Below are 13,288 nucleotides of genomic sequence, written 5' to 3'. Positions count from 1 at the left end.
GGGAATAAGCTTTAAACCTGCAAAATTTCATGAACAGTGCTTGTGCCCATAGAAATAGACGTGGCTTGCTCACACGTGCGTGGGGGATGTTCCCCAATACTGAGTAAAAAAGTTTGGAAACCCCTGAACTATAGGATAAAACGATGGAATTAACTTTATTTTTCTCATTATCTTTCTGTGTCACTCTTAAACACAACATCCTACACATACATGGATAGACAGATGGACTGACAGGAATTAAAGACCAATGGGTGGTCTTACAGATACCTCAGCCAAGTTTCTCTATTGCTAATATCACATACAGGAGAAGACCACCCATTGGTCTTCTCCTGTATGTGTTTGTCCATACCTTGCCTGTTGCCACTAAATGTTTTGTATCAAACATGTTTTTATAAACAGATGATACTAATGAGAGGAATTCCAAATAAAATATAGTTTTTTTCTGTATTTTGTGTCATAAAAAACACTGCACAAATTGCATGGGCCCGATGATGCATTACAAGAGATAGCCTCTTGTGGCATCTACGGACATGCAGAGGGGACAGGGAGGACACGTCTCTAGCAGTGTTCCGACTAGACTACTACAGGCTGCAGCACTGTCCGTTATGTTGAGGCAGCGAATTTCCTTTAACATAAGCACAGATTATCGACATGCGCAGGCAGTCATGCACAATTACCACAGAGCAGATTCCCTGTTATTATGAATTCCTTAATTGAATTAGCAAGTACCCTATTAGTAGGCTACACATGCCTTTGAGAGCATGCTAATTAAAATACCTGCTGATAGCCGCTGTTTACACATTTACACTAGGTAAAGTTAAGTAAAGGCACCCCAAACATCCATATATCACATGATGACATATTGACCTATTACACATGACACTTACATCAGTGTTGGTTATTAACGTTACATCCTTGCTCTTCGCTGGTCCTGGGGACACAGTTCCAGCTCAGTACTAACACACCTGATTCAGTTACTAAGCCTTAAGTAAGACCAGGCTGGAAGAAGAACTCAATGACCGTTTCAACAGTTTGTTTCAAAGCTTACTCTACCGAACAAATAACAAACCTAACATCACATTTGTTTTTTGTTTTTGTTCTTGTATTTCCAGCAGATTATCTATATCAGAGATGGGCAACTTTTTGGAACTCAGTAGAGGTCTCAACTTACTGTTGAGAGTTAGAATAGTAGAATACACAAGGGGCAATTTCGAAGTTTGGTTTTGCATCAGGGCCGGCTGTGGGTATGCAGACCCGCAAGCCCTCATGATGAGTTAATATTTCTTGTGGCCCCCACCTCCATCAATGTTGCCCATCCCTGATCTACACTGAACAAAAATATAAACGCAACATGTAAAGTGTTGGTCCCATGTTTCATGAGCTGAAATAAAAGATCGCAGAAATGTTCCTTACGCACAAAATGCTTATTTCTCTAAAATGTTGGCCACAAATTTGTTTACATCCGTGTTAGCGAGAATTTCTCCTTTGCCAAGATAATCCAGCCACCTGATAGGTGTGGTCATTACATTGGGCTCCCGAGTGGCGCAGCGGTCTAAGGCACTGCATCTCAGTGCTTGAGGCGTCACTACAGACCCCCTGGTTCAATTCCAGGCTGTAACACAACCGGCCGTGATTGGGAGTCCCATAGGGCGGCGCCCGGGATTGGCCGGTGTAGGCCGTCATTGTAAATAAGAATTTGTTCTTAACTGACTTGCCTAGTTAAATAAAGGTTAAATAATACAAATAAAAACACAGGTGCACCTTGTGCTGGGGACAATAAAAGGCCACTCTAAAATGTGCTGTTTTGTCACACAACACAATGCCACAGAATGTCTTAAGTTTTGAGGGAGCGTGCAATTGGCATGCTGACTGCACGAATGTCCACCAGAGCTGTTGCCAGAGAAATGAATGTTCATTTCTCTACCACAAGCCACTTCCAATGTCGTTTTTAGAGAATTTGGCCTCACAACCGCAGACCACGTGTAACCACGCCAGCCCAGGACCTCCACATCCGGCTTCTTCTGAGACCAGCCACCTGGACAGCTGATGAAACTGTGGGTTTGCGCAACCAAAGAATTTCTGCACAAACTGTCAGAAATCGTCTCAGGGAAGCTCATCTTGTCCTCACCAGGGTCTTGATCTGACTGCAGTTCGGCATCGTAACCGACTTCAGTGGGCAAATGCTCCCCTTTGATGGCCACTGGCATGCTGGATAAGTGTGATCTTCACGGATGAATCCCGATTTCAACTGTGCCTGGCAGATGGCAGACGTTGTGTGGGCGAGCGGTTTGCTAAAGTCAACGTTGTGAACAGAGTGCCCCATGGTGCTAGTGGGATTATGGTATTGGCAGGCATAAACAGGGGCGGTGTGTTCAATAGGGCGATATGGGCGACGCACTGCCAAACGGGAAAAGGAAGGGATTTTTTTTCTAATCAATTATATCACGGCAACAGTAGTTATCAGTGTTGTAATCTAGACGTCTGATCTGCCACAGTGCCACTAAATGTCCAATCAGGCTAAAGTCGTGCTTCAAATGCCCCCCTTTTTGGGGCGATTTCAGTCAGGTTGAAAATCGCCCAGAAGTCTGTCATAGACTCCCATGTAAAATCTATTTTTTTCAAATATCAGAGCTTTCAATACAATCTCTATGGGTTTCTGAGGGCTTGCACTTACGCGCTTTCGTCATACGTAACATAACCATGAACGTAACTAAGAAAAGAGCGGGTAGCCTCATCAATCAATTCACTACTACTATCAAAATGGCTAGGCTTCAGTGCAACTCGATTGTGTCTTTGAAAGAAGTTCCTTTTTGTCGGCGAACAAATGAAGATAAATTGGCAACGAAACAATTAGGACCTCCCAGACCAAATTTAATAATTCAACAGGTTTCTACTAAAGGGGGGAAGTCCTACACCCGAGGATTTTCCAAAAATTGGTACGAACGAAAAACCTGGCTAGCAGGCTGCGATGTAGCTAATGCAGTCTTCTGCTACCCCCCTGCTTACTCTTTCACCCTGAAGGCGGCACGGCAGACAGCACCGCTTGGACAGCGACTGGTGTGTAACGGACATGCACCATCTTTCAGGAAAGATTAAGAAACATGAGCTGTCAAAGACCCACATGGATAGCTGTTTGAGATTGTCTGCTTTGGGGAGAGTGAACATTCCCACTCAACTGGATGAGGGATACAGGCTAGCTGTCCGCCGCCACAACGATGAGGTTAGTGTTGATAATCACAAGTTTACTGGAGAACTGAAACTGACAAGGCTGACAAGATAGGACCCTTTTGTCCATTGTTATTGGATAGGAACAGAACTTATAACCAGCTCCTGACCTAAATAGATCTTAGCACAACATTTTACTCAACATATCATATTCCATATTCACTATAACAAATATATTTACTACGACATTAGCAAGAACCGCCACATCCTCAGCCGGCTAATCCAGTGTGTGAAGTTTTGCGGAGTGTTTGAGTTAGCTTTGCGAGGCAAAGATGAAACTGAGGGCTCCACCAACCCTGGTAAGCCAACACTTTTGAGATCAGTCAATAAATGCTTCTGGTATTGACTTATATGCTGCCCCTGTCTTCATGTTGTTGCTGGACATATCTTTTTTAAAATGTGTGTAGGTCACCTAAATCATCAGAAAAATTGCCCCCCCTGAGAATTTTTTCAGGAGCCGCCACTGGGCATAAACTACAGGCAACGAACACAATTGCATTTTATTGATAGCAATTTGAATGCACAGAGATACAGTGACGAAATCCTGAGGCCCATTGTCATGTTATAAATCCTCCGCCATCACCTCATGTTTCTAAAAAATAATGCACAGCCCCATGTCGCAAGGATCTGTACATAATTCCTGGAGGCTGAAAATGTCCCAGTTATTCCATGGCCTGCACACTCACCAGACATGTGAGCATGTTTGAGATGCTCTGGATCGACATGTACGACAGCATGCTCCAGTTCCCGACAATATCCAGCACAGCCATAGAAGAGGAGTGGGACAACATTCCACAGGCCACAATCAACAGCCTGATCAACTCTATGCGAAGGAGATGTGTCGTGCTGCATGCGGCAAATGGTGGTCACACAAGATACTGACTAGTTTTTATTTATCCACGGCCCTACCTTTTTCTTAAGGTATCTGTGACTAACAGATGCATATCTGTATTCCCAGTCATGTGAAATTCATAGATTAGGGCCTAATGAATTTATTTCAATTGACTGATTTCCTTATATGAACTGTAACTCAGTAAAATCTTTGAAATTGTTGCATGTTGCGTTTATATTTTTGTTCAGTGTATATTATTGGAAATAGCCCAATAGTTCCGCATACCCATTACTCAATTCTCAGAATGAGTAGAGGGCAGGCTGCAGCAGGCCTAGTGGGCGGAGATAAGCGCACCATGATTCTTGGAAAGTAGGGGGAAGGTGCAGTCCGATTCTTGGGAGAGCAGAGCAGCAAGCGCAGCAACACCGCAAGGCTATAAAATGACTATGATGAACTTAGACTCGTCTCCAGGAATTATCAATTTGTTTGTTTTTTACACTGGCATTCACAGTAACATATTTCCCCCCCAAAAAACTGAACAGTAACGGTTTGGACTGGAGTTCACAAACTATAACAGGATCGGTGGCAGCTCCGCATGACGTCAGAGGCGCTGGTGTGCTGAACAGTTCTTGGAATTGGCGAATTTTAAAAGCCAAACCCACACTCTTTCCTTCACACGCTTAGAACCCATTCTAGTGACAATAGTCATCGCACTGCTGCTCTGTATTCTCTTTGTCTAAATTATACATTTATTATAGTGCTTTTGAATTAGTTAATTACCGTCTATTAACATATGGGATATTCGGACGCGTCTTCTCTATTCACTGAACAGATGCGTGGGACATTCAGAACAAAATAACACATTCCTTTGTTTGACCGGCTATATTTTCGTTAAACCGCTGTGGAATTAGACTAGTACGGGATATTGAAGACTGACCATCATGATTCTTTGTGTTCAAGGGTAAGTTCACATTATTTTGTCCCTGTTTGAAGGAAAATTGCATCATGCTTAGATATTGATATTCAAAACCAAAAGACAAAGTCAAAAGTTTTTATCTTCGACATAATATGATCTAAATTAATTTATGGCTATATATCTCGGATAACATACCGAATATAGTCGAATAAGATCCGTGGTCGTTCTTGAATTATGGTGGCATTTTGGAAGGAAATAAATATTCGGGTAGGGTACATTTTCCCATTCTCAATAAACTAATATGGTAGCTTAATTAATTTATGTATTGTTTTACCAGTAGGAGTAGTAACACCAATGATGGTAACACTAACCAGGTTTCCATCAAACCTTTTTATGCGCCTAAAGTAGGCTACATGTTGGAGAACAAATGTCACGACAGGCCTGATGGAAACAGAAAATGTGTCGGTAAACTTTCCGAATGTAGACAAAACAAAATACGCTAGACAAGGTGGGATCTTTTGTGTTTGTAAAATTAATTATGCGAGAAATGTCGGTGGAAACGCTTTTTACATTTTAGTCATTTAGCAGACGCTTGTAATTTTGAAGTGTGTTTTTGAAGTGTTTTTCCTGTGTGGCTCAGTTGGCAGGGAATGGCGTTAGCAATGCCAGGGTTGTGGGTTTGATTCCCTGTGCCATCCATATGTATGCACACGACTGTAAGTCGCTTTGGATAAAAGCGTCTGCTAAATGGCATATATTATATATTATGGTTGCAAAGGCCACCACATTTCAAGAACGCCCCATATAGAAAGTGTGCATGGCTATTTGTGGTATTGTCATTGGAAGTTGTTTTATGTAGGCTTGAAAATGTACATATGTGAATTCATATTAGAATACTACACATTTTAACAGTCTAACACCTGTTATGGAGCATCTCAATCAATTCACACCCACAGTCTGTGACACTGTGCTTGATGTATGGGCTCTTTGTCTGGTCAATGTTCAAGGGAGGGAGGCAGGCAGCTGTCCGAGATTTAATGTTGAGATTTGAGGTCTTCTAAAGCCACAACTCCCAAATGATGAGCTTTGTGCGTGCAAAACCTATTAAAAAACAAACAAAACATTTAGTGTTAGGTCTATCCTAGTGTTAGGACTATCCTATAACAGGGTAGTGGGTAATGTAATGATAGGTTAAACATGTTAGAGATACCAGTGTCCCCCTACTGTTTCCTACACTTGTCCTGTGCTTATTATTGTAGTATCTTGTATACAGCCCTAGACCACTGCTGTCTGGTACACCCACAGAGGGCCACCTAGGAATGCGGACAGTGAGCGTCTCCTCCCCTCACTGCATTCACAGCACCTCTCCGCAGTGGGACCCCACAAAAGACCTGCGCACCATCGCAAAAAACGTCTTCTACCTTGATACCTCAGGTAATGCAAATGCAATATTCGAAATGTGAACTCAGTCCAACAGGCTCCCTGAAACCCCATCATTGTTTGAATATTTTTCATAATTGCGTTTCAATTCATCCAGCCGACTGTTTACTACAGGCTTATCAATCAAATCTAAACCATTGAATAAGTGAATAACCTTTGACCTCTCTCTCTGCAGGCTGGTACTGGGGAGCCATCACAGCAGGTCAGGCCCATGCAGCTCTGCAGGCAGCGTCAGAAGGGGCCTTTCTGATTCGAGACAGCAGCCATCCCCTGTACATGCTGACTCTGTCTGTTAGGACTGCCCGTGGCCCCACCAGTATACGCATACAGTACAGTGGAGCCCGGTTTCTGCTAGACTCCAGCTCGCCAGCCCGACCCAGCCTTCTGTCCTTCCCTGACGTGCCTAGCATGGTGCAGTACTATGTGGGACCAGGGAGGAAGGTGGAGGAGACTCATGGTGGCAAGCCTGCCCAGAGGACAGTTCAGGAGAGCACAGTACTGCTGAAGCTCAAGCGGGCCCTGCACAAGCCCCAGGCCTTCCCCTCCCTACAGCACCTCGCACGCCTCACCATCAACTGCAGCACAGACTGTCCCGACCAGCTGCCCCTGCCACGCCCACTGGTGCGCTTCCTGCAGGACTACCCCTTCCAGGTATGAGGGTCCTGTGATCTACATGCCTATGGAGGGCAAAGCTGAATTAAAAGAAACCGTTCAACTAAATCTTGAGGAGCGCTGTCAGAAATAGGTTCCTGGCAGCTGGAAACCACATCACTGCACTGGTCAGTAATAAAGCCACACCGGACATATGGTTGGTCTTGAGGGGGAAGTGGAGTTCTGCGTACCCTGCCGCAGGAGATTCACTGGAAAACAAAACATGGTGCTAACTATAGTGTATCCCCATGTTATGGGGGATATGCTCCCCACCCTCATGTGCCGTGGGCAGTGAATTGTTTTCCAGTGAGATGTATTTTCAATGTTTTATTGCTGTTTCAGTCACCATTTGTCATTTTTTACCCCCCAACTCTGTACATATCCCTTTTTCTATAAAAAAGAATATTCAACATGAGTCATACTGCTTCTGTCTTCAATGTCATGTTCTCTTTTGGTGGGTCAATGGCCAGAAAGAGCTTTATAGGCCTACATCCACAGACAAAAAACTGGGTTATGTAGGCAGGGTCCAATCTCGGTTGTTACGCAACATCAACGTCTAAAGTTACCTTTGTAACAGAAAGCGACTAACCCCCCCTGGTCTAAGTGTGTACCAGAGGAGGCTGGTGGGAGGACGGTTTCATTGTAATGGCTGGAATGGAATTAATAGAACGGAGTCAAACATGTGGTTTCCAAATGTTTTATGTGTTTGACACCGTTCCATTTATTCCATTCCAGCCATTACAATGAGCCAGTCCTCCTATAGCTCCTTCCACCAGCCTCCACTGGTGTGTACACAGCAGATCTACCAGCCAGAAGAGGCTGGCTGGTTTGAACGTGTAAGATTGAATCTGAGTCAGTGGGCAAGTCAGCGAGGGAGGGGAATGGAAATCACTTAATTCCTAGAACTATTGCATGCTTCCTGGGAGGGTGAAATTCTGAGAGGGAGGGTTCTCAGAAAAGCCTCTCAGTAATTACCTTCAGCCTACTGCTCACTCTGTGACTATCACACTCACTCGCTATCCCTTATTGCCATGCAAACACACATTAGCACCCACATTAGTGTCCCAGGTATAAATGTATGTATCTATGATATATATTTGGGAGGGTTTGTGAATTTTTACTTTTGTGGAGATAAGCGTGTGTGTAAGTGGCGGGGGGGTTGGGGTGTAGTAGCCTGGCCTGAGACCAGTGAAACAGGATCCATATCTCATACAGTCTCTTAACGCTGGTCCTGGTTTTTATCTTTGCCACACTCCCTTTTTTGAAGAATGCAGAAACGAGGCCTATAAGGAACAGAGAGAATATGAATCGGGGATTTAATATTATTATTATTATTATTTAATGTGAATACATTCCTTGATCAAGATTTTGTAAATGGAGTTATCTAACAAAGATTTAGCAGTCTTAGATTTACTCCTGACCTGCCGGTGATGTCATGATGCTTGTGCACATAGTGTAACCCTTGTACACTTCCCTCTACCCACCGCTGGATGAAAGGGAAAAGGGTTACCTAGTCAGTTGCACAACTGAATGCATTCAACCGAAATGCCATCATCCTCCCCATCCAGAGCAGGTCCTCAAACCTGAGGAGGACAACAGTGAGCACTTTAATTCATATACCTGTTTGAACTGTGAGACTCAAGACAATTTAGCAACAAAGTGTGGGTGCATGCGTGTGTTTGTGTGTGACTGACTGTTCATCTCACCTGAAGACTTCAGGTTCAAGTGATGTCATATCCTCTGAGAATAGGTACTGAAGGTTTCTGACCAACGCTGAGAGTGGACTGCACATTCTCACAATCGTGTCTGCATCTAGAACATAACGTCAAATCACAACCTTGAAATTGGCCAAAATGAATGTTCCATTATTATCTGTATGGTTTATCTTTCTTCACTGATTTCATAATATCCCTCCCCCATTGTTCCCAATAATCCTACCTCTTATCTAATCCATATGGTGAACCTCAAGTCGGTCCTGGAGCCCCAAACTGTAACATACAGCCAATTATGTTAGCACATATTCACACAACATAAAATCAAAATCAATGTAGCTAATCAAAGTATCAAACTATTTCTATCCTGTGTTTTCATGATTACCTATGTGTCAGATTCACAGCATCCTTGTTTTTATCCAAAGCAATTGCTCTGAGCTGAGAGAGAGAGAGAGAGAGAGAGAGAGAGAGAGAGAGAGAGAGAGAGAGAGAGAGAGAGAGAGAGAAAAACTAAGATTTGGGTGTTGTTTGAGTGAAGGGGCTCAGAGATCTCGGAACATAATAGGAAAGTAAAAGAGCAAAATAGAGCTCACCTGTGGAAGGCTGTTCAGCAAACTGAGGGAGATGGCACCAGAGCCACAGCCCACTTCCAGGCATCTAAAATGGGTATCCTCACTTACTCCAGTCCCCTGCTTCACCTGGAGATCTGTAAGCACTAAGGCCACCAGCTCCTGCACAGACAGACGTGCAACCATAGCTTGATACAATGTCATGTCTCTGAACTGCGAATTCTGATGTCACAGAATGAAAGAATGTGTGTGTGTGTTTGTGTACTCTCCCGCACATCAGTTTCAGGCCGGGGGATAAACACAGGAGGTCTCATCTTCAATGTCAGATCTCTGATATCCCACTCTTCAATAACATACTGCACTGGCATTCTGAACACACAGCAAATTTCACATGTTCACGAAATGTAGGCTACATTATGCAATGGAATTCGTAGCCTTCCACAGAGACAGAAAAATAGGTCAAGTGCACCTTTACTGACAGTAACATGTTAAGCCTAACATATGTACCTGGTAAGACGTCTGGTACAGAGCTTCCACGTCTGCTCTGTCTGTTCATGTGTCAGTAATTCAGCCAGCCTGTCCTGTCCAAGACTCTCTAATTGGGAGGAGAGAGGTTGAGAGTGAGATGGAAGGCAACAATTCCCTCTTTGGGACACAGATTTCTCTGGAGAAGCCAATGCATTAACAAGGCATTCTGCCTTATCCCAAGGGTTCTCAGCTATAAGCACTGCTTACCGGTGGGACCATGTGTACTACAACACAGAAACGTCAATAATCATCACTTACGATACGGTTTTCGAAACATATGGAACTTATCTTTCATATCAGCGAGAAATAATATTTCAAATAAAAAATATACACTTCCTGTAGCAGGTTTGCACAGATCCATATGGCTGTGTGCCTCCAGCCGACGAACTACACTGCCGCTACACTTCCTCCCCAGTTACGCTTACACACAAGTGTTCGAGCACACTAGATAGCTAATTAGGTAGTCGCCTCTGTCTTCAGTCGGTCTTCTGTAAACAAGCGCTGTAACATGGAGATACGGAGGTGTGGGAACACTAACCCTAACCCTATAAAGGTGTGTAGTAATTTAACCTTTTGTTTTTTGAAAATTATTTATTGCTGATATGAAAAATACGTTTCATATGTTTCCAAAACCGTAGTTAGGGTCTATGAATGTCTAGGACACAGACCGAGAAGAGTGAAAATGCAAATGATTTGCAAGGTCACATTCATTGGTTCAAAAAACAAACTCACTGTTTTAGCGCCAAGCAAATGTACAATGATGTACTGGCTGAAGAGACACCTCTCTGCTGGAAATGGCTTGTCCATAACGTGACAGCTTGCTGCACAGCGAGTCTGCTGGCTGTAGGCAAGGCTGGCACGCATTCAGCCACACCAGGAGATGTGCACAGCCCCTGATGAGACGGGGAGAGAGAGCGAGAGAGAGACACTTGGAACACTTCATAAAAGTAACACTTATAATGCAATCAGTGAATATTAACAGGTTACATTATTATTCTTCAATACCCTTAATTCATTCTAGTTATGGTTATAAATAGTGATGGGCCGATTGATACCGGAGCTCCGATACAGTTTTCAAAGCACTACTGATCCGACACAATTTACCGATACTTGTTTCAAAGTAACATTATCACGTAATCAATGACATCCAAAGCTTTGTTTGATCACGTTGCGAGTGCGAGATCCCACTGATTTCGCCGTGGTTCTTTCAAGTTATTTTCAAACGCCTACCTCTTCTGGACTCCTACAATGTACACTGCTCAAAAAAATTAAGGGAACACTTAAACAACACAATGTAACTCCAAGTCAATCACACTTCTGTGAAATCAAACTGTCCACTTAGGAAGCAACACTGATTGACAATAAATTTCACATGCTGTTGTGCAAATGGAATAGACAACAGGTGGAAATTATAGGCAATTAGCAAGACACCCCCAATAAAGGACTGGTTTTGCAAGTGGTGACCACAGACCACTTCTCAGTTCCTATGCTTCCTGGCTGATGTTTTGGTCACTTTTGAATGCTGGCGGTGCTTTCACTCTAGTGGTAGCATGAGACGGAGTCTACAACCCACACAAGTGGCTCAGGTAGTGCAGCTCATCCAGGATGGCACATCAATGCGAGCTGTGGCAAGAAGGTTTGCTGTGTCTGTCAGCGTAGTGTCCAGAGCATGGAGGCGCTACCAGGAGACAGGCCAGTACATCAGGAGACGTGGAGGAGGCCGTAGGAGGGCAACAACCCAGCAGCAGGACTGCTACCTCCGCTTTTGTGCAAGGAGGAGGAGGAGGAGCACTGCCAGAGCCCTGCAAAATGACCTCCAGCAGGCCACAAATGTGCATGTGTCTGCTCAAACGGTCAGAAACAGACTCCATGAGGGTGGTATGAGGGCCCGACGTCCACAGGTGGGGGTTGTGCTTACAGCCCAACACCGTGCAGGACATTTGGCATTTGCCAGAGAACACCAAGATTGGCAAATTCGCCACTGGCGCCCTGTGCTCTTCACAGATGAAAGCAGGTTCACACTGAGCACATGTGACAGACGTGACAGAGTCTGGAGACGCCCGTGGAGAACGTTCTGCTGCCTGCAACATCCTCCAGCATGACCGGTTTGGCGGTGGGTCAGTCATGGTGTGGGGTGGCATTTCTTTGGGGGGCCGCACAGCCCTCCATGTGCTCGCCAGAGGTAGCCTGACTGCCATTAGGTACCGAGATGAGATCCTCAGACCCCTTGTGAGACCATATGCTGGTGCGGTTGGCCCTGGGTTCCTCCTAATGCAAGACAATGCTAGACCTCATGTGGCTGGAGTGTGTCAGCAGTTCCTGCAAGAGGAAGGCATTGATGCTATGGACTGGCCCGCCCGTTCCCCAGACCTGAATCCAATTGAGCACATCTGGGACATCATGTCTCGCTCCATCCACCAACGCCACATTGCACCACAGACTGTCCAGGAGTTGGCAGATGCTTTAGTCAAGGTCTGGGAGGAGATCCCTCAGGAGACCATCCGCCACCTCATCAGGAGCATGCCCAGGCGTTGTAGGGAGGTCATAGAGGCACATGGAGGCCACACACACTACTGAGCCTCATTTTGACTTGTTTTAAGGACATGACATCAAAGTTGGATCAGCCTGTTGTGTGGTTTTCCACTTTCATTTTGAGGGTGACTCCAAATCCAGACCTTCATGGGTTGATACATTTGATTTCCATTGATAATTTTTGTGTGATTTTGTTGTCAGCACATTCAACTATGTAAAGAAAAAAGTATTTAATAAGATTATTTCATTCATTCAGATCTAGGATGTGTTATTTTAGTGTTCCCTTTATTTTTTTGAGCAGTGTAGTTAGGATTTTATTTTATTTTAGCATCACCTGAATGGTACTTCAGCAGGTAGAGTCGAGGACCATAAAACACTTACATATGACAGGATATGGGGTTGAATCCCAGAGAAGGCATATATTTAGAAAATATTTTATGTGACACCACATTGTCTGCACATTGTTGTTCAAACAATTTGTTTTATTTGGTATAGTATAAGCACCTGTCTTATTAAGCATCCTACATAATGTGGGCCAATTTTTCCTTGAGCTGATGGTTGGAACATAGTTATAAATCATTTGTACACTGCAAATTGACCGCAAGAATCCCAAACAGATATAGTATTTGAAACAAAAAACAGAATAATTTCAAACCTTGATTACATTGGGATACGATCAAACATGTTTACAAACTTTTGTGCGCAAGTTGGTGGCAGAACAAGGGGGAGTTCTTATAGAATGCCATCAAAAAGGCCTCTATTAACATGTTCCTTGTGAGTGCATTTGACACTACTTTTGGATTATAATTTGATTTTAAGGCTTGTATGAATGTCCTGCTTAATATGTGTGTGTCATCATCGCAAATCAACTGCATTATACTTT

The 13,288-nt window shown here is 43.9% G+C and overlaps 1 protein-coding gene across 2 annotated transcripts; it reads left to right on the top strand.

Moving 5' to 3' along the window:
• Nucleotides 1-4,448: 4,448 nt before the first annotated feature.
• LOC121578416 (cytokine-inducible SH2-containing protein-like) lies at nt 4,449-7,479 on the top strand. Of its 2 annotated transcripts, none has more exons than XM_041892780.2 (3): nt 4,449-5,018; nt 6,247-6,407; nt 6,589-7,479. In XM_041892780.2, exons 1-3 carry the CDS (start codon nt 4,999-5,001, stop codon nt 7,068-7,070), a joined length of 663 nt encoding a protein of 220 aa, XP_041748714.1. In that variant the 5' UTR covers nt 4,449-4,998; the 3' UTR covers nt 7,071-7,479. The 2 variants fall into 2 exon arrangements, with proteins under 2 accessions (XP_041748714.1, XP_041748715.1); XM_041892781.2 differs by having other exon boundaries at nt 6,233-6,407.
• The last annotated feature ends 5,809 nt before the right edge of the window (nt 7,480-13,288 follow it).

This window comes from Coregonus clupeaformis, chromosome 12, assembly GCF_020615455.1.
Source record: "Coregonus clupeaformis isolate EN_2021a chromosome 12, ASM2061545v1, whole genome shotgun sequence".
Lineage (NCBI taxonomy): Eukaryota > Metazoa > Chordata > Actinopteri > Salmoniformes > Salmonidae > Coregonus > Coregonus clupeaformis.
Note: the sequence above shows the minus strand (reverse complement) of the source record. Positions and strands in the feature narration are given on the sequence as shown.

Excerpts from the sequence above, each read along its gene's own strand:
- LOC121578416 (XM_041892780.2), top strand. The coding sequence starts at position 4,999 with ATGATTCTTTGTGTTCAAGG. Across the intron at positions 5,019-6,246 it reads ATGATTCTTTGTGTTCAAGG|CCCTAGACCACTGCTGTCTG; the intron begins GTAAGTTCACAT and ends TCTTGTATACAG. Across the intron at positions 6,408-6,588 it reads CTTCTACCTTGATACCTCAG|GCTGGTACTGGGGAGCCATC; the intron begins GTAATGCAAATG and ends CTCTCTCTGCAG.